This window comes from Maylandia zebra, linkage group LG19, assembly GCF_041146795.1.
Source record: "Maylandia zebra isolate NMK-2024a linkage group LG19, Mzebra_GT3a, whole genome shotgun sequence".
NCBI lineage: Eukaryota > Metazoa > Chordata > Actinopteri > Cichliformes > Cichlidae > Maylandia > Maylandia zebra.
In genome coordinates this window covers 1304828-1326717 of record NC_135185.1, presented here as the reverse complement: position 1 = coordinate 1326717, position 21890 = coordinate 1304828, and the positions used below count along the sequence as shown (strand labels likewise).

General features: G+C 41.8%; 2 protein-coding genes and 1 non-coding gene across 3 annotated transcripts; all 3 read right to left on the bottom strand.

Annotated features, from left to right (window-relative positions):
• Positions 1 to 1567: 1567 nt before the first annotated feature.
• psma3 (proteasome 20S subunit alpha 3) lies at positions 1568 to 11965 on the bottom strand. The gene is made up of 11 exons (XM_004564155.5): positions 11846 to 11965; positions 10889 to 10971; positions 10562 to 10685; positions 9397 to 9498; positions 8092 to 8165; positions 3929 to 4001; positions 3777 to 3842; positions 2827 to 2873; positions 2539 to 2606; positions 2134 to 2198; positions 1568 to 1738 (listed from the first exon to the last, which is right to left on the bottom strand). The coding sequence occupies exons 1-11, from the start codon at positions 11864 to 11866 to the stop codon at positions 1694 to 1696; spliced, it is 768 nt and encodes a 255-aa protein (XP_004564212.1). The 5' UTR covers positions 11867 to 11965; the 3' UTR covers positions 1568 to 1693.
• Positions 2353 to 2432, bottom strand: LOC111500580 (small nucleolar RNA SNORD53/SNORD92). The gene has a single exon (XR_002721164.1). It is a non-coding gene; the product is annotated as a small nucleolar RNA SNORD53/SNORD92 (small nucleolar RNA).
• Positions 11966 to 13808: 1843 nt separating the features above from the next.
• On the bottom strand, positions 13809 to 21280 carry snx6 (sorting nexin 6). Its single transcript, XM_004564154.4, has 14 exons — positions 21183 to 21280; positions 20988 to 21038; positions 18923 to 19027; positions 18712 to 18822; positions 17371 to 17492; positions 17156 to 17279; positions 16869 to 16964; positions 16675 to 16780; positions 16421 to 16496; positions 16229 to 16268; positions 16051 to 16137; positions 15808 to 15967; positions 15630 to 15715; positions 13809 to 15418 (listed from the first exon to the last, which is right to left on the bottom strand). The coding sequence occupies exons 1-14, from the start codon at positions 21186 to 21188 to the stop codon at positions 15365 to 15367; spliced, it is 1224 nt and encodes a 407-aa protein (XP_004564211.1). The 5' UTR covers positions 21189 to 21280; the 3' UTR covers positions 13809 to 15364.
• Positions 21281 to 21890: the final 610 nt, after the last annotated feature.

The following is a 21890-nucleotide window of genomic DNA, read 5'->3' as shown; positions in this document are numbered from 1 at the left end:
CTAATTCGCTGGTAACTCATGACTTGAGAACATACAGTGCACACTTTATTAAATGTGATTTGGTTCGCTGTATGAACCACGCTCTACAGCTTTACCGGATAGATGAGCTGCAAAGACAAAACGGTAGGCGTTTGTTTGGCGTACCGACGCCACAGGAAGACAGCACGATCATGTCGTGGTGGTCACAGAGAAAGTGACGCTGTCATAGGTCCAACTACACCAAATCATAGGCCACCAAACAACAAACACGCATAAATATGAAAGTTTGATATTATTTATTGTTAAAAACATCCCAAACACATTAAAACATCTCATTTGACCTGCTAATCGTATTTTGCATTAATTTTTCATTAGTTTAGAAAGTGAAATCTTTTTGTTCAAAATGACCTCACTTTGTGATGGAGGTCTGGTATAAACAGTAGCGGTTTTAGATACGTGCGACACGGGCGGTTGCCCGGGGCGGCATCACGGGCCTCGGCAAAAAAAAAATGCTCGTACTCCTGCTGCCCCGACGTCAGCCAGCGCATACTGGGAATGGCACAGGCACCGATCGGTTTTCTATCGCCCATTTGCTGGGAGTAAGGGCGCCCTCCGTTTGCGGCACAGAGAGGAGAGGGCGGGGCGGCGGGGGATTCTCTGGCTGGAGCAGCAGCTAATAACCAACTCGCAAAATAAAACAAAATAAAAACAAAACAACAAACACGAAAACACCAGACATCATGATACAGACTTTATAACCTAACTTTATAATTTGCACCGATGTTTTTTCGAAATTCTGTACACGAAAAGTGAGCGCGAGAGCCCTCGGTGCACCTGCTCGCTGCTGAAGTCAAAGTAAACTTTATTGTCATCTCCGCTACAGACAGTCCAGTATGTAGAGACGAGACGACGAGGCTGCAGTTACAGCAGTGCAAGTAAACAAACAATATATATAAGAAGAGTAAGAAAATAAATATACAGTTTAGGACCAGGAGTAAACGGATCAATAACAATTTAAAATTTACAGTTTGATGATTTAAAGTCTCACACAAGACGTCGAAAGGGGAGGGGCCGGCTGCTTCCAAATAGAGCACATTTCATTTATAATGTTGTAAATCCAAGCCCATTATGTATTCATGATTTGAATCCTGGGTTGTGTGAAATCCCAGAAATGCGCCTTAGACAAAGTGAATCTGTGAACTAAGGTCTGTTAGGTTAAGTTGTGGCTAGGACCGCCACTGTGTATAAACCTACTATAAAACCACTAGTTAGTAGTATTCATGTGGTTGGAGCTCTGCATGCAAACAAGTTTGTTTTCCATTGTTGTTGTGTTTATTTAACCAATCAGCTGACTGAAACACTGAAAACTGTTTGTTCCGCAGCAAAAAAGTATATTTGAAAGGTGGAATTAAAGTTTCAGTGCTTTTGAGATTGTTTGGATAAAATACTTTGACAAAGATCAGTTTTTAGTTTAAACAGTTTCTCATCCCTAATGTTTTTTTGCACATTGTACAAACCTCTGGGTTCTCTCCAAGTCACAACAGATTTATAATCACTGTTTATCAACACTCTCCCAAAAAAAGTAGTGTGAACTTTCATTCAACTTTTATTTTTAAAGCTGAAATTCAAACCAAATACAAGACAACAGATGTGAAAGTTTATGAACTATAAAACCAACAAAAGAAACAGATGCGCCCGTCAGCAGAGGATGAGTTTACATGTTGTCTTCATCCGAGTCGTCCTCTTCTTCCAGAGAATCCTGAAACACAAAAAGCAGTCACCTGAATGCACTGCCCACCACATGAAGTAGAACGACTATGGAAATACGTTCTCTACTCAAGGCAGACACCAATATCAAAGTCGTAAAAATGAAGGCTGGTTCCAAGAGTCGACCCTTACACATTCACACGTTATTAGGTACAAGCTCACGGCGTGTCTCTACCTCCGTCCAAAGAACTGTTTTGGTCTGTACTGTTAGATGTTCACAATGGTTAAAATGAAGCCCTCCACAGTCTGACATCTAATATCTGCTGTGAGATCCAGCCGTCCGAGACGTTTGTGGCCAGACGCCAACGGGTGACATCAGAGCAGCGTCACAGTGGTCACATCTGTTTGTGTTGGATCGTCTATCTGCTACAAAGGATTTTCACCCACCTTGGCATATTTTTCTGCTTCCTCTCTGACATCTTTGGGTACCAACTCGTGTCGTCCATTTGTGACTGTAAGAGAACACATGTCACCATGGCAACCACAGCACTAATGAAGAATTACTTGGAGTCTTTTTCCAGCTTGTCTTAAAGCTCAACATTATTCTGCATGTTATGCTTCTTTATTTGTCTCATTAGCTTAATGAGGCCGCGTGCAGCTCATGGATTGGTCAGACAGCCAAGAGGCAGTGACATCACAGGAACTCAGTCCAGTGAGCGAAACCTTCTGGATTGTCATCATCCCTACATGATGAAGGCGTCAGCTGACATCACTGTTAAATCTAGAAGCTTCACACTAAAAGTAGAGACAGACAAACGAGTGGACAAGAAGCAGAGCACTGATGGTTCTTACCTTCTCCAACCCAGCTGAGCTCCAGCTCAAAAGCCTTATCCTTAACCTCATCGTGAACAATGTAGATTCTGCAAACATCAAAATACAACACACTTTAGGAAGACAGGTACACCACGTGTGCAATGTACTTTAGACTTGCACTTTACACAGTTCACTTGCAATTTTTCTGCACTACAGGACATGGGAGTTTCAGTTCCCCTTTTCTGCACACGCACACACACACACCTCTCTTACAGGTGACACAGTTCAGCAGTTCAGCAAAAATGAGTTTGGAAGTTGCTCACTCACATTTTGGCGACCTCTTTAACCAGTTCTCTGCATGTCATGTCCTTCATCTGAGACACACACAGAGGGAACAAGCAAAGATAGTATCAGACACACTGATCTGGATTAGGAAACTAATATTATTCATTAACTATTAATCTGATTTTTTCTTTTACAACACAAATGTCCCAGAAATATCAGAAACGTAACTGAAAATGTTTTTTTAACTAAACGTGTAAAAATGCCTTTAAACATTCCTAAAATGTCAGTGACGTATGTGCAGAGAATGTTTTACATTTTAAAAGAAAAAATAAGCAATCAAAATATGCAGATCTCAGAATTGTAAAGAAAAGGTTGAAAATAGACATTTCTTTAATAATTATGTTGGAAAATGTGTCAAAAAAAAAAGATGCCAGAAAAACTTTTTTCTTTCTTTCTTTCTTTTAAATATACTGGTGGTGCCAGTGCTGCGCTTCAGCTCCCAGTAGATGCAGCTATGGAAGAAATGTGAAAATACCAGGTGATTTCAGAAAAGCTGACCTCTGACCTTGCAGTGACAGTCACCGGGATTCAAACCTGTTTGAGATTTTGTTTGGCGTTCTCACCCTGACCTTGAGCTCGAGGTCACTCGACACATACCTCAACAGCCTTTTACAAAAGGCTGCGGTTAAAAAGGTCAATATCAAAATCACATCTTGAAACTACTCGAAACTGTTTTTACGTGAACCTCAAACATTATTAAATCGAACCTTTTGACTTTGTTTTAACCTGAGTCACAGTTGAGGTCAGGATCAGCTGCTTTACAGACACTGACGCCACCAGCTCACATGTGTTAAGGTGACACGTCTTCATTATCTTATTAAAGATTTGTTAGTGCGAAAGCTAAAGTCGTGGTTATTTGACAGATGAAGAACTGGATCTAGAATAAGAGTGCAAACAGAAAACTCATGTGAATGTTGCAGGTTCAGACTCACCTGCAGTTTTTCAATCTCAGTCTTGGCAGCTTGTTTTGCCTTTCCGATGGCACATCCCCAGTAACCCTGCGCACAAACACACACACAGTGTTGTTACTGCTGCTTTAACCAACCTGGGTTCCCACCATATACAGATGTGAGAGCAAACTCACGTATGAGATGCCGGACGGGTCGACCATGTAGAGCTGGGAACCGTCGTCTTTGTCGTATGAGCCAAGGATGAAACTGAAAGAGCAACAACCAGAACACACTCATGAAGGCATCGATTTATTACTGTGCTCCTAGAGTGAAGGAGGGACCGTGATTAATAATAATACTAATAAATAAGAAAAACTACAACATTTCATTTATTATGTTCCTGAACATACAACTTCCTGTCCACTTCATTCAAACTCAAATTCAAGAGGTGACCTGAGATTTTTTTATTTTTTTAAATGTCAGAAAGTCTTTTCTTTTGGTTGGCTGATGTTTACAACAACGACAAAAATACCTCCCACATAAAACATGAATCCTTTATACATTTTGGGGTAACCCTGTGATTACCCTAACTGCATTAGAGTTTTTAAAATGGATATTTTGTTGCTTTAACCATTACAATGTGAACATCCACATATTCAAGAGAAGGCATCTCAATCGAACATACATCCAAACGTAGGTAAGACACCAGAACAACTGGGACCAGGGCTCTCAAAGTCGTGGCCCCGGGGCCACTTGCAGCCTGTATATTGACGTGAAGAAATCGAACACAGTTTGTCCCTTGAAGTGACAAACTGTGTTCGATTTGTTTGTTGTTGTGTGCAATGTTAAAATGTTAATGACAGAGTCGCACACTAACGTGTACACTTATGTCTGCACTTTGATTCTGTTACAGACAAACACAATGACAGCAGAGGTGCTGCCACGTGTCTGTCCAGAAGGAGACGACCAATCATTTAAGTTTGAGACCCCCGACTTAGATGAATAAACACCAAAGGAAAAAATAAGAAAATCCATTTCTGGAGCAAGTTGTGTTTAAATGACCTCCAACTGTTTGATAAAGGCTTGTGTGTCAACTATATGCTGCTCCGCCTATATGCTTCCTCACCCTGATGGCCTGGAGAAATTCTCTCGACTCTCAAAGATGCACTTAAGAATGAGAGAATCCTTCACATGAGGAAAACATACATTTCCACAAGGAGAGGCTCTCTCTGTCACAATCCTCGTCTTTTATTGACATGCACATCCACACAGGTAACCAACTAACTGTACGCAGCACAACACTAACATGACAACACTGATTGTTTACTCTGAACACAACACTGAGCTGTGGTCCTGAACACATCATGACTTTGATCTTTGACAATGAAAGGAACACAGAGCTGAACAATTACAACTTTGAATCTGTCAGGCCTAAATAAGTTTTTCCATTTAGCACATGAAAGTTGTGTATTTGTGGGCGTGTCCCTGAGTTTAAGGTAAATACAGCAAAGGGAGGCTGTGTCCCAATTCAGGGTCTGCACGCTTGAAGTACGCATTTTGAGTGCGATTACGTCACCGCCACACGATGACGGCTGTCCCAATTCAAAGTGTACTTCAAATGCGCCGACGATTTCCCCAAATATCAAGCGTGGTCCGGTGCACGCTTCGTGGTCCCATATATCCCACAATTCATAGCGCGGCGGTGGGTGTGGATAATTTTGCCGCAAAATACGGCAGAAGCAGAGCGGCCGAAGAGTGAACTGTCAAAAGTAAGTACTGAATATGATGTCACTTATTTATGTGCGAATGTTTACTAATGAGGAACATTAAAACATTACTGTTGGCCACATGTCGGCAAAGTTATGTGACATTAGTGATGTTTGTACTTTCAGCGTTTACTTGGTTTTAAAGCCTTTACTTTAAAATATACGCCGTTCAATAGTCGACCTTAATCTTACAGAGATGTGATGATTTTGTGGATAATTAAAGTCAGTCATATATCCACAAACACAACAAGCTGAAAGTCAGTGATGCTGCTCGGTTTGCAGTCCTGAACATCACGGCACAAGCAGGATCCACTGCACTGTTAATGTTAGCTATGTTATATTGCTGCCTCTGTTCGGTGGTGTCGAGCCAAACGGACTTTAACGTGTGTTTGAACGAGCTGACGGTTCACTCGTTAAGCTGAAAGAAAGATGCTTTAATCACAGCAGTCACACACGTGTCCACTGCACCATCTGGAACTCTTCTTGTTTACACTCGTAATAACACAAACACTAAATCCTGCTTCTCTGGTGCTGTTGTGTAGCAGTGTGTACACCTGAGACTGTCACCTGTCTGTCTGTCCTGCACTCTCTCTGTTTCTTTCTCTCTGATTGTGGAATAAAAGTATGAACATGTGTTTATAAGTTACACTTGTGTTTGAATCCTGCAGCTTATCACACATTTGATTTCCATGTGTGACGACTGCAAGTGTCCAGAGTGAGGACAGACTGAGGGACCCACTGCTGCACATCATCTGTGAGGCTTTGCAGCCCTGATGATCCACCAGGACAAACTCAGCAGTGTGTGAGGAAGAGGAGGAGGAAGAGCCAGCAGCAGCTGACAGATGGAGAGAATAGACAGACTGTTCCCTGTTTGTGAAGGACTGCTAGGAAAGTTTAACATAACTGTCTGTGCTGAATCAGTCTTATTAGGTAATGTTCAAATAATGTTATCCTCCCAGTGTTTCCAGTGTGGGAGAAAGTACTCAGAGTACTCAGGGCCTTCAGGTTACACACCATGAAAGGCAGCAACAAGTTTAATGTTCAGAAACCTAAAGTATGTATCAGCAGCAGAATGGAGCTAAAAATAAATGTTGGTTTCAGTTCTATGAAGCTGTGAGTATTTTGGATCAGTAGCTGCTGTGTTTGTTGCATCATATTGCTGTAACTGTTTATATGCTTTATATATTCTGAGCTAAGTTGATCTATAGTGTTACATCATATTCTATAAGGATGTTATGTGTTTGTAGACTTTCTGCCCAGTTTGACCCATTTAGCAGACGTCAGCCTGTTTAAGGCTCTGATATCTATTCTGTGTGACTTACAGCAGTTATGACATGGTCTGATTTTCTCACCCAATAAAGGAATATTTCATATATCAGTCTACTCTTCATTCTATCAGACACAGTTATCACAGCTCCTACATTTGCTTTTTACACATATATGTAAGCATTGAGCCAAATTTAGTAATGCCAACATATTAAAAGAACAATATTTGCCTCTTATATATAACACATCTGTATACACACTGTCACAGATACTTGTCTTTGAGTGAAGATTTAAGGTGAGAGGAAATATAAATAAATGCAACTTGAACCTTTGACACAGAGTTCAAGCTCACTGCTGTGATATATAAATAATGATAATCTGATAATACATATAATATTGGCCATATTATATTCCATTACCACAGTGAGATGACTTTAGTCTCATGAACAACATCAGCTAATTGTTGTTTACTAACTAATCTTGAATGACTGTTCAGCACAGAAATGAAGCCCAACAATCATGTTTTACAGTCTCGTGGTCTCAGCCTCAGACACTCAACTAATCACAGTGATGTCATGACCAACAAAACATTTTCTCCTTCATTTCTGTCACACAAAGCTGTATGAAACGTTTCCAGCTGTTAGTATCATGGTTGCTAGGCAACCTGAACAGCGCGACGAAGGCTAGTCCCATTTCACAAGCCTCTCACTTCTGCACTTCTCGTACTTACGGTATAGTACGCACCGTACGTAGTGCGCCGCGTACTTCAAGCGTGCAGACCCTGAATTGGGACACAGCCGGAGTCTGACAGTCAACAGGAAGTGATATCACAGAAGTTCTCCCCCCCCTCCCCCACCGGGTACGTACCTCAGTCAGTCATCGCTGTGATGTGTGTAGTACATTTGGATCATTTTCAAAATAATACATATGATAATTATTATTATAATATTTGTACAATACTTTATGTCACCTGAGCTGTAAATGAAGTTTGACTGATGACGGCTCTAACATTAGAAGGATCCAATATGAAAAGGAGCATCAGCGGTCTTTTCTAGTAAGAGGGTTTAATCAGGAGCCGTAGGATGACAGCAAAGCTCAGGAGCGAGTCGCGACATAAATGGTACCAAGCTAAACTTTAATGCTATCTGATGTGATTGTGTGAATGAGGAGACTGAAGCGTCTTTTAGACAAAATGACTCCGGCTCAACACGAAGGAGGAGTCAGACAGAAGCTCAGGGTTTATTTGAAAACGCTGAAGGAATAGAAAACGTGACGGCAGCTCTGCTTCATGTTTTCATAATGTTAACATAATTACTGAAACTCACCTGCAGCCAAACGGCCTCACAGCGCTGTACAACGTATAGGCATGGACATACATGGCCACTCTGTCTGAGAGGTGCTGCAAGGAGAGGAAATACTATTAGATTAAAACCATTCAGATCCCCCTTCTGTGGCCCCAGACACAAACAAGCACATGGTATTTGCTAAAATGATTTTATATGATCGATCAACTAATTGACCAGCTGTTTTAGACGAGAGGCATTATAAGAAATCCTGCTACTATACTAAGAACAAATGATACCATGTATGCAAAGGCAAAGTCCCTAATAGCAGCTTAAAAAGGAGGAAGTTAGACTTGTAGCACATTTGAATGGGCTCCTTCGTCTCACACACGTTCACTGGGTGAAAATACCTCGTTGATGCCAAAAGGTCATTTCAACCAAGCTACATTCAACTACAGCAGATGAGTTAAAGCAGCACAAGCCCACACCAGATGCCACTCCTGTCAGCTACGGACAGGAAGCTGGGGCTCCAATCAAATCAAAGTGGCTCACCTTATTAGCCAATAGGAGGGAAGTGTTGCCTGGTGAAGTGTGAACATATGTTTCACTTTAATTTATGCTTCTCTCATGTGCGCGCTTATTACTTGCTGTGATTCGATGCCTCAACACTGATTTCCTAGCTCAGCTGATCAGTAGCTATTAGGGGACAAAACTGTTTTTGCCCAACTGCAAAGTCCATGTCCTTGACAACAATCTGGAGGCAGAGCATTTATAAGTTTGATTCTGTGTTTCCTCAGGTGGTTGCTATAATACAGAACAAGAACATTAGAATACAGAAGAACTGACAAAGACTTTTTAAGCTTCCAGGGACGGCCGTTTAACACATCGATCCATGGAAAATACACTGTTCCTCCAAGCATCCATGCTAGTAACATAGCTGCATGTCACATGATACAGCAGAGGAGCAGTTTTTAACTTTTTTCTTGTACAACCTGGAGTTTCAGACATTTGGCTGCAGAGCCACATGTGACTCTTTGCCCATCTTCAGTGGCTCCCTGTGGCTTTACCAAAATAACTAGACAAATATGAATACGGCTTATTGTGTGACATTTGAAATGTTTATCCATCGCTGTTGTGACCTTTTACATTTTCTTACTTTCAAACTGAATAAGCTACGATTCCAAAGATCCTGTTTTATTAGTAACATATAATTACTGTTTATTTTACAGCTGGAATTTCATGAATAACACTTTATTTTACTATTATTATAATGACAATACAAAATTAAAATACCCGATCATAGAGAAAAAAATGGTAACAAAAGACAACAGGAAGCTGATGCGTTACCTTCAGGGGAATGTCGTGTCCATAGTTTGATCTGAAGTTAGAAGCTTCTTCTCTGGCAACTTCAGCGAGTGAGCGAGCATCAGCTAATAGGCCAGCTACTGCCTGTTGAGAGAGAAGCTTTACTTACACATATTCATGTCACAATAAGTCTGTGAACACACAAAATAAAATGTTTCACAAACAGAACGTGGTGACCATTTCAGAAAGTGATATCCTGCAATTTCCAGGTACAAACATCTCTAAGTGAGACGGTGAGCTGCGGATGGAGCGGGCCAGAAGAAACAGCGTTTCGGTCTCATCGAAAGCTTCAGTATGTTCAGCATCTTCAACATCCAAGAGATCATTTGGATCGCAGACTGGAGCAGCTAGGGATCGAACCACCTTCAGATTAGTAGATGACCTGCTCCACCTCCTGAGCTCCTGCTACACCATTTATCCATCTATCACAACTGGTCCAACTTCCTTGGACCAGTTGTGATAGAGCGAGCTATTGTAGCTCAAACTGCAGAAACAGTTCATGCTGGTTCTGATACATGCTGAGCACATCCCCTGCTCAAAGTGCCGGCCATGGGCATGTGAGCATCAGAACCGGACCACGGTTCTTTTACACCACGTGGCTGGCTGGGATAGTCTGCATGGTTTCCCTGGGAACACCTGGCACCAGCATACACTACGGGAAAAAGGGAAGCTGACAGAGGCAGTGTGACGCTTTGGGCGAACTTTGGGTCCTACCCTCTACAGCACCTTTTCCACTACTAACTACTCAAATCAACTCACCATGGCTTGCCACGATTCAGATCAACGGGTTTTCCATTACAATCAATTACCACCTAATGTGCATGGTCGTTGTCATAGCAACGCATGTCCCGTGATATAATTAACACTACAACAAAGGTTGATATCGAGGCAAGAATATAGCTGCTGCTCGCTCACACAACAAAAACCATCAAGCTGGTGCTGCAGACACCAAGTTAGCCAAGACAGCTGACAGCTTATCACTTTGTGTCAAAGGTTGTCTTTTTAGTCTGGTCTATGAGGCAATGTCGCTTTTGACACTATCCAAAAAAAAGATGAGCATGAAGACAGTTTTCTTTGCGCACCGATGCACACATTTATGTAGCACACTGAATAGACCTGAAATGTTTTTGACGGCTTGTGTGGTTACCATGCCAATGTGTCTGTCGATGTTAAAGATGCGTTTGTTGGAGCCCTCCTCGTACAGTTTAGACAGGACTAGCTTCTCCACCCCGAACACCACCCCATCCTTACAGCGGATTCCAATGGCTGTGCTGAACATCACAACATGGAGACATACTTGAAAATTTGATCATGACATGTCTGGAAACTATTCAGAATTATTAGCACCATTAGCACTCTGGGTTAGGAAGTCAGTTGGTTATCAACACTGTAGAAAAACAATTTTTTCTTCATATTTACCCACCACATCACATTCAGCGGGGTCTGGTTTTAGTTTAAAAACATAGAGACTGACCTGCTGTTCTCTACAGCCTTCATGGCATACTCCACCTGAAACACTCGACCATCTGGAGAGAAGGTTGAGGCCGACAGGTCATACTGCAAGACAAAACAGAAATAGCAGCTTCCAATATTAAACTAACTACTGATATTAGTAGCTGGAAAGGACAGGTATATAATCAAACTCACACTTTCATGTGGCCTTAAAGTTTTAATTAATTAAAAAAGAGGGATGACTGACTTGTAGTCTAAAATCATTTGCCCAACTGCCAAAACATGTGCAAAATATATTCAGGGACTGTATACCTGAACCCTCTGAGGAATACACCCAGACTTAGCTTGGTGTGTTGGTAGAATTCAGGAAACTAAAGTATATTTCATTCTTTGTGTGAACTGGACTACTTATATTCACTTTCACCTCAGGTGCACCAAACACCTCATTGGTACCCTGTTATCTGACAGTAGCAAGGTAAATGTTTATGTTTTTAAAAAGATAAAGTTTTGTTTTTTTTAGAAAGCCTTTGTTAAATAAAATGAACCCCAGTGATAAAAAGTTACTCTTCTCATAGAGAGAATTTAGCTGGCACGCAATTCTGAGTCATTCTGAATCCAGTTTGATGGAGGCTAACATCTAAACACATAAATATCGTGAATTCCTGTAATTACAGTGATAAAACGGATAATTAACGCCACACTAGAAAGCTTTTTTAATTCTTATAAATTGTTAAATTGACAAAAAAATCCTGAATCGGGACTAAATTAAACTACTTTCAATTTCAGTTTAGCTTCTGTTAGCAGGCCTCATTGTGACTCAGCAGGCTAACACTCTAGCTAGCTGCAGACTGAACTGAATGAACATAATTTGAACTATAAAAGCAGAATATTTTCCGGAAAACAGGACTAAAGACAGACTGATAAACGTACGAGTGTACGTAAGTTAAAGCTTCTTCTCAAAAAGTACTGAAACACTCACCCCAGTCCCGATAGAGCTCATTTTAATACCGACTGTAAATTCTATGCATAGGTCCCATAAAGCGCTCTCAAACCACTCTTCCGGTGCCTCCTCACGCGTTTCACACAAACTTCCGGTGACAGCCTTTTACAATAAAAGCTTAAGTTACATTAAATATAGTTTTTAAAGCACCACGGTTAGGTGTATTTAAAAAATAAATGTCTGACAGATGATAGCTAGATATGGCATGGCGCTGTAGTGATTCATAGACTCAAGATGAAATAGTGAAAATAAATAAGTAAGCATTTCTGGAGGATTTTAAATACATTTAAGTAAATTGTACGTGGTTTTAAATATTTTTTTTTAGCAAAAGATTATCTTATATTACAACAAACTCAGATGAAGATTTTTATTTACCATCTAATCTTTGTAAACCATAAGATAAGATAAGATGCTGTGAAGGGGATTTTCTTATTCAAAGAAACAACTCTACAATCATCCATCCATTCATTCTAGTCTTCTCTGGTCTTTTTTTTTTTTAATCCTTTTTAAGAATTGTTTGGGAATTTGCCCATTCCTAAAGTTCTTTCTATCGCTCTGATAAGTTTCTTTTGGTTTTTGTCAACCAAATCTCTTTGACTTTGGACCTCATATTAAGAGTTTCAGTGAAAAATTATCAAATGCAAGTTCAGCAGTTGGACTAAATTCCAAGTCTGTATTTTTCGGCTTGTATTGGGCTGAAGCAATAACAGCTGAGTTCATGTAACACTGATTTCTATGACAAGCTGGTGCAGTCTACATGTGGTTTGTGGACTTGGAGAAGGCATTCGACCGTGTCCCTCGGAGTGTCCTGTGGGAGGTGCTTCGGGAGTATGGGGCGGTAACCCTATCCTGGGCAGGGTGAACTATTCCCTTTTTGTTCTACTGATAGGGCTCTTTTGAATTACTTTTTGTCTGGTCCCTCACCAGGCAAGATAGACCCTGGTGGATTTTGATTGTTTGAGCCAGGGTTTTTAGGTGCCTGCTCTCAAAAGCAGTAAATTGTTTTATTTGACTGGATCATTATTTTCATTAAGTTGAAGCTCCAAGAATTTAATTTGTTTTTATAAAATTTCAGTTTGATTTTTGTAACAGGCTTTAAATCTTATGCTGGCACTAGCTTGGCCAATATTCAGACTAGACATTTGTTTTCGTTTCAACATATCTGAAAAATTCAGCATCTGCCATGATTAGTGCCTCTGTTCTGCCTTTCAGTCCAGGTTTCTCCAGTAGGATTTCTTGATATCGACCACTTCATCTATCTGACGACATGTACAGGAGGATGCACTGGTGCGCCTGTACATGTCTTGCAGGGACCTGTCCTTCCGTATTGCTTCCTCTTCTTGCTCCCCTCTTTCCTGGGTTTCTGCTGCCTGAGATGTTCACCTACAGTAATAGGTCAATGCAGTAATCTGATGTATTCATTGGTCTGCTTCATGGATTCTGCCCACTTCCGTCCACTTAGCGTAAGGGTGCTGGATTTGGGTTGAAACCCTCCAAGCACGGTAAGGAGCCTTCTTGTCTTGATGTGAGTGACTTCTATCGCCTCCTTTGGCCAGCTTATTCTCCCAGCAGGGTACCTGACGATCGGCAGGGTGCAGATGATTGCTCAGATCTTGTTCTTCCCATTAAGACGTGTCTGACTTCCAGAAATCCTACCAGTGACTGGACAAAGCTGGACTGAAAGACAGGCCAGAGACACTGATCATGGCAGCACAGGATCCATACCGGCTGGGGTCTGCCACACCAGGTAAGACGACAGGTGCAGGGTGTGCAAAGGTACCTCTCAGACAATCCAGCAGGAGGGTGCAAGACGGGCATACATGGAACGCCATAAACGTGAGCATAGAAGTCCCGAGGTCAAAATGGGACACGCCCTATTTATTTCGTTTATATTATGATGGATACAAATATGTCTAACCAATAAAAACAAATTGTTCAGAGATTATTTGTAAGAAAACTGTAAAGTTTTATTGAGTCTCAGTACGATCAGGGTGGATTACAGACCTGCTGAAGTTTAAACAACTAAAATGTTGTGAATTTCATAATCATCTTTTATTATTTTTGTTTCCTTCTTGAATCAGCAGAAGCAGCTTTGGTCACACAAGATTGAAAAACATTCGTATACAGTTCATTAAAAAATAGGGATAAGAACAGAAACTGTTTTCATTTGGTGACTTAACTTTTTCTTTTCAATGACCCATGAGGAGCCACCGATCAGCGTTAAGGCAAACAGAAGCTCCGCTTTCGATTAGAGTGACAAACGTCTGATAAGTGAACAAAGAATCTACAATGAGTGATGAAGATCGTTAGCGTTCATTAGTCAACTAATACAAACATGTACAAGTTTGTGTTTGTTTTTTCTATAGTGAATTTACACTTTAACAGGAACAGAGAACTGGACTCAAAACGCCGTCACACAGCAGTAGCAGCGCCACAGGAAGTCGATACACATTAAGATCCCCCCTGGACACACAAGCGCCACCAAAATAAACAGAACCGAAGAGGCAGAAAATGCAAAACAACAGGTGAGGCCATGTGTGGCACAAAAATAAAACAGCACACACACACTTGTCTTTTACTGACTACTTTTGTCTGTTTTTGAGTCTTTAAACTTTCAAACAAAGTCAAAACATGAATCTTGTTTCCAGGTTCGTTAAAACACTGATAGAAGTTCAATGAACAGCTACTAACCAGACACTGTGGTCGACTGAGGGTTTTTTAGAGCACAAAAAAAATTAAAACCCCCACACTAATAGGAGTGCAATGCATCACAATAGAAGCCAACAGTAATACAGTTCGATACAATCAGCAACTGTCTGATTTTTCCTTCTCTGGTTAAAGCAGTAAGCTTGTTGAGCTAAAGTTATGCTGCTGTGCACTAAATAAGGTCACCAGCAGAGACAAACTTGGACCCGTGAGTACAGATGCAGCAGACCGGGTCAGTATCCCCTCCTAGGAGTCACATTCACTTGTTTCTCTTTTGACCTAAAATCTTTATTTACGTTTTGAAAAGGTGACAATTTTAGACTGAATCTGGTTTATTTAACTTCACAAATTTACAAAAAGTACAGAATGTCCAATCATATCCAGTTATAGCAGAATCAGACTGAAACCACAGAAACAGCTAATTTATTAGGACCTCTGAGGGAGCAGTCTTACTCTGCTGGTTATGGTGGCTCAGTAGGGCCAGTACAGGCGCTGCAAATCAGGCAAAAGAACAGTAGGACCAATACTTATGCTGCTTGAGAAAGAGGAAGATGATGAACAGGACTCAGGGCATTAAACAAAAACAAAAAAAAGACTGTCTTGTTAGTGATGATGACAACAGACTTCCTGTCTTTTTTATTTCAGACTCTTTCTATTTGTCTCCAGGTCCAGTTATCTTGGCGTCGGTTTTCTGTCCTTGCAGGTTTCACCCATGTGACGGGATTGTCCAGCTGGAAATGGGCGGGACAGAAGCCAGGGGGCATCCAGCTGGATGTATGCAGTATCAAACAGTTAAGTGTTTCCTTTCAGGATGCCCAGACAGCCCTGCAGCAGCTGGAGGTTCCCCTGCAGGTGAGACATGGTAATAGGTAAATGGACTGGTTCTTATGAAGTGCTTAATACTACAAGGATGCAGACTGGAGAGGCCAGCCAACCTTTCAATTAAGAAGGCAGCCTGCTCCTCTCCTACACTACAGCCACCTCACATAATGAGATCAGACACTCCTGAACAGCTGAAATGCTCTTTTAACGGCTGGTTTCTCTGTATACTCAGTACCTTGGCGTGTTTGAGCTCAAGCTCGGCCAGCTCCACCAGGTTCTTCCTGAAGGCTGCCACTCGCCTTGTCTTAAAGTCTATGAGCTCTGTTTGGAGAAGAATGCACTGTGAAAGCAGACCGCACACACATCCAACACTCCTTCACCTGTACGCTGACATAGGAAGAACAAAAAATGACCTTGCTTGGCAGACTCTGAGATTTTCTCAAACTTGTGGCAGCAAAGCTGCTGACTGGTCTCAGCCTGCAGAACATCTCTGTTTTTGGCCCGAGCCTTATCTAGAGCCTTGTTAGCGTTCTCATAGTCGACCAAAGCCCGACTCCTCCGGTACAAGAGATCCTGCGAGGGGAGACATCATCACATAAACTGCAATATTTAACAAAGCCAGTTTTTTAACTGGTGACTTCAACTGTCAATCAGACCTTTGCAGCCTGTGACTCCCTCAAATAATATTTCAGCAGGTCGGCCAGCTTCAGGTCTTCATCTGCTGCAATGCGAGCTTCAATTTTCTGTTTAAAAAACCCCCCAAACATGGTCCCAACATTAGAGTTACTGGGGTAATAAGATAACAAGGCAAACTCCAAATTTGATCAGACATACCCGAGTTTTCTCGAACAACTCTGACACTTTGAGGAAGAACCTTAAGGAAGAAAAAGGGAACAAAAGAACAAGACAGATGTGATGCAGGTATGTTTACAACCTGGCTCTGCTCAGGACCAAATACAAGTGTTAGCAAAAATCATCACATGAAGGCAGCTCCAGGTCAAGTTCAAAGACAACATTTGTTCATACTTGCAGAGGTCTGTGGAGTCCTGTGTTCCTAATGTGTAGAGAGATGAGGCAATTCTGTTGATGTCATCAGCAGCATCTAAACAGAAAACAAATACGTGGACATCAGCGTCACACAGTTTTCCTTTATATAAAACTCCAAGTCTCTGTTCAATGAATTACTCGAGACTAACACAAGCCCTGAACCTGACCTTTCAGCTCATGCCACAGACACAAACATCACTTACAAAAGAAAAACGGATTTAAAAGATTCTTACTTTTGTGTGATCGGATCATTCTGTCAGACTTGGCTGAAGCATCCTTGACTCTGTTGTGATATTCCAACAGAAACGTCTTCTCGTGCTCAAAGAAATCATCCACATCCTACAGGCGCAAAAACAGCAACTATCAATAAAGAGAAAACATGGAAACCACATTTGATTGAGGTGGAAACTAGTTCCTGGGTCTTCACCTTGACTCCAGCCACCAAGACACCATCTGCCGACTTCACCACATTTTTAAAGAAATCTTCCAGTTTCTCCTTCTTGTTCTTCCCTCGTACACTCAGCTTTTGGCAACAAGACATGAAAAAGAAAAGAAAGATGAACAACACAGAGTTAGCAGGTATAGAACACCTCCGTTTTCTGTCGACCTGCTTGTTATTCCTAGGAGCACCACGAGGTCCTGTGCTGACTGACGACTGGCTCTTCGAGCTGCTCAGAAATCCTAAAAATGAAATGAATCCGGTGTGATACTTACATCCTGGTTATACTCCAGGAAGACATGGAAATTGAGGTCTTTCCTGAGCACAGGATGAGCCGCCACACGACATAAGAAGACCTCATGCATGGCTACGGTTTTCTTAAAGATGGCAAGGTACTCTCTGTGCAACAACACAAAAAGGGGCGATGTGGTGATTAATCCAGCACGTCAAACAACTATGGGGACAACAACTGCTGTCTGTGCTCACTCACGCCTCGAGCTCCTGCTTCATCTTTGTGAACTCCTCTTTAGTCATGGATCCCTCGCCCTCGCCCAGCTTCTGCAGCTTCTCTCTGGATGCATCAAAGTCTGGTCTTGGAGGTGCTGGGGGGATCTGCAACAACAACACGCATACGGCTCTACACTGAAGCCAGCTCACACTCTTTCTGGCCTCTGATGCAGGTTTGATAACTCGGTTGCACGTGCCTGTCTGCTCTTTTGCTAGTGGTGATGTAAGCTGGTCCATCAGTTTCCAGATACTGAAATATGTCGTTCAGATACTTGTACAGGCAGATGTTAAATCTGTCACTGTCAGATAACTAAATTTAACAGAATTTGGCAGGTTAAGACTAGGAACCCTCTTACTAACGTCCTGGGCCTTTTCTCTTTTGCTCTGCCTACAAATAGAAACCTTTCTTGGGTAAGAACTATTGTGCGTCTTGCCTGTGTCTGTTTACTTGTTCTTTTCAAACTTGAGCCTCATTTATTTATATTCTGATAGAAATATTGGAAGCAAGCAGAGCGATTCGAACACGTGGAAACAAATTAAAATATAATAAATAAGAAAAAAAACAGCCTGTGCAATTCAACAAGCTTGGTATGACGGCCTTTATTCAACACAGCCTGGAATGTCTTAGGCAAACGTTCCTTCCTTTAAGTAGCCGTCAGGAATAGCTCTCTGGGCAACTTGAAGGCATTCCTGTTCTTTTCTGGATGTTTCTGTTTCGCTGTATGTCCAGATGCTGCCACACTGCTTCAATTATTTCAGCAATACTCAGCAATCCTCCTTTTCTGACAATATTGTATTTTATTCTGTTGTATATATATTTATTCTATTGTGTGCAGTATCTTATTCATATTCTTATTATCTAATCCTACTACAGTATGTTTTTTCTTAACTTTGCACTGTAACAAAACAAATTTCCCACATGTGGGACTAATAAAGGTTATCTTAGCTTGTCTTATCTTAATTTGAAAGTCCAGGCTCTGGAAGTGCCAGCCTATAAGTGAGTGTGTTTCAGTGTGTGTGTCTCTGTTTCTGTGTAATTGTGGTGCCTTTTTATACTTGAATGCTCGATAGAGGTTAAGGTCAAGTGGCTTGACCATAAAAACCCCAAAACACAAGAACCTCCCCCAAAAGAGTGTGTGTGTGTGTGTGTGTGTGTGTGTGTGTGTGTAATGGCTCAAGACTAAAGCTGTCTTTCTACATCTCATTAATGAGACACAGGATAAAACGTGGGCTTATTTAAAGTGACGACTTAGCTTAACGTTATTCTACGTCTTAGAATGGTGACTATGGGTGAAGTGAAGTCCTCTGTGCATGCTGCTCTTACGATGTATCCTGCGTATTCTTCATTTTCCACAAAGGAGTCATGCAGCCAGATGAACTCTTCATGCTGTCGGACCACCGAGAACTCGTTCTGCTTAAAGTTGGGAAGCGTGCTCTGTGCAAAAAGGAAGCACATCAGCAGTGTGCAGGTTCAGGTCTGTTACGTGTTATCGAAGTTCAGGTCTGTCAGCGTATCTGACAGCAGTCAGTCTCACCTTGGTGTGAACGGTAAATTTGACCTTGTCTCGCTCACTCAGGGCATCAGAGATGTCAACCTGCAGCATGGCGTCTGTTTGAAGGTCCACGTTGACTGCACGTGGCTGCAGGAGGACAGAGACCGTGTGTCCAACAACGCAGTGAGCAGTACAGACACACAACGAAAGCCAGCTGTCAGTTACAGTGTACTCTTCACCTACATCGTACTGTGTCACAGTACAGAACTTTGTTTGTTCAGAAGTTAGTTCTACTGATTACTTTGCATGCATATGCCATGGTCTCAGCACACAGCTGGAGCAGAGAGGATCTACCTACCAGATGTTTGAAAAGTAGTCTCACCCAAAAGGGGCAAGAGCTAAAACCAATGAACCGAGGCGCAGCATCGAGGCCCAGTTTAAAGTAAAGAAACGGAATCACTAAAGAAAAACAACAACAACTATGCAGCGTGAAAAAGAGGCCTCATATGGAGAAGGAACAAAAAATACAGCTGTGTCGCCATCCCAGTTCAACAAACGTCCTGGGACACTGCATTAAAGAACATGTAACTGCACATCCATCCGATCGTGTGCTATTGGACTGACACCTCAATTTCACTTGGCAACAATAAATGAATGACATAATTAGACAGTGACAAGTATCACACACTCGAGCTACAAAAACTACAGCACACACCTTTCTGACAGGTGTGACAGCTGCCACGGTTTTAACAAGGACCACAAGTACACAGCTATAACACCAGTGTCTTAATAATATATCTCTGTTCTATTTCTTAACCACAAACCAGAATGTAGGTCTGAGACACTTGGATCTCCTGACTGTGTGAACCTTACTGCCCTCACAGAACAGCTACATCATAAATATACTGAAGGTGCTCAGATGGGAGTAAATTCACAACTTTTCTTGCTTTTTGTTTGTTCTTGTACAACAGAAATCGTCTGTTGACTGAGGCCAGGTTCAAGACTCATTTTACTTTGTCCCATCTTTCAGAGGGGATCCTGAATTTCCTCTTTCTAAAGTCCATAAAGCACAACATACTGAAAAGCCTGCATGCACACCATGTTCTTAGGAATAAATCTATAAATCAAGCTGTGACTGATACATGAATCAGACACTTCTGTAAAAGACTTCTATAATATCATTTAGTGTATGTAACTGTATACATGTGCTTCAGAGTAAAACAACCTGTAAAAATTATTTTCCAGCTTTACTAAACGATATTACCATAAAACCACAGCTCTTTACTCAACAAGCAGCAACAATAAACCTCTGGATGTGTATTTTGGACATCTGGGTACTTTCAGCTCTGTACACACGTCAGGATGAAAGAAAAGATGGAACACAAAGCACCTAAATTATTTACAAGATAATATTTAGATTCGGGGGACAGCAGTGGTAGTTCAACCTGAACCACAAGCAAAGTGCTCGGTTACCAAGTCGGGTCAAGAGCACTGAGTAAACTATATTTAAGGTTGACTTTGGGGTTTTGTTTGTCCATCTGTCTGGATTTTAGATTGCTGGTCCCTGTGATGATGAAAGCCGTGTCGTGTTTCCTAGAATTACAGAAACATGGACACCTTTATCCAACATTGTGGAATTTTGGACTGAATTGCCCTCGTCGAGCTTCGTTGAGAATAACAGGGATTATCCAATTAGAATCGGAGCAGCGTTTCAGTCATGTGACAGCTGATGGTAAAACAGCAGCGCTAGCAGCACGTACCATCAACATGAACTTCACTAAGTCAGTGGTTCGTTAGCTGCCATTTAAACTTTCACTGTAACCGTTAGCCTCGTTAGCTCTCGGTTAAGCCCAAAGACTGCAGCCGGGTCATCATCTGTACTCGCGGCTTGGAGAACCAGTCTGACCACAGCTGACAGGCTAACTGCCCATTAGCAATAAGCTAAAGTTAGCCTGGACAGCTAACTTCCCTAGAAAAATGAGCGCGCTAATGCTACCCAGCTGATTTAGCTGAATCAAACACAGAAGAGCGTCAAACTCCAACACACAGGCACACAGGTGAAAAGACACAAGGTGAACAAACAGACAGGCAGACGGACAGCACTCACTCCCCGGTCCTCCTCGGAGAGGAAGTCGGGTCCGTCGTCCAACCCTTCCTGCTGCGAAGACAAAGAGCACAGGGTTGTTTGTTTAGTTGCACACCGACCGTAACACAAACGCAAACACAACACAACAGCCGGTGGAACCTCTCGAGCTCACCGAGCAGACAACACAAGAAAAACAGAAGAGACAGAGAAACCTACCATCATGGCTGCAAATGGGTGGAGACAGGAAGTGGAGTGACGTCAGAACAGTCAGGCGTCGTCGGGCGGATTTCATGAATTTAATTCAAAACAAAATACCTGTAAAGAAAACCTACTTTTAAACAAACTAAACGAATATTAGAAAACTTAAATTAAAATAAAAGCTATAAAAATGAAATAAAAAAGGTAGAGCCAGCTTCTTCAGAACACGTTCCCTCACATGTGGAAAGTTCCTTTTTTGGAAGAACTTTGCCTCCAGTTTTGTTCATAATGGTTCTGGACATACTTTCTATGCATAACCAAGTGACGACGGAATTTGGTGGCTTCATAATCATCTCTGCTTTTGCAGATGATGTTGTTGGTGTCATCAGGTGGTAGCCTCCAGCTCACACCAGTGAGTGGCCAAGTGTGAAGGGGTGGGAATGAGAATTAGCACCTCCAGGTCTGAAGGCCATGCCCCTTAGCCCGGAGCATGGAGTGCACACACAGATAAGTTGCTGGAGGAGTTTAAGTATCTGGGATCATGTTCATGAGTAAAGGGAGTAGGAGATTGACAGGCAGACTGGGGCCATGGTTGCAGTGATGCAGATGCTGCGACCTTCTGTAGTGGTGAAGAGAGAGCTAAATGTAAAAGCAAAGCTGTCAGTTTACGAGTCGATCAAAGTCCCCACCCTCACGTAGGATCGTGAGCTTGGGTAGTTGAGATCA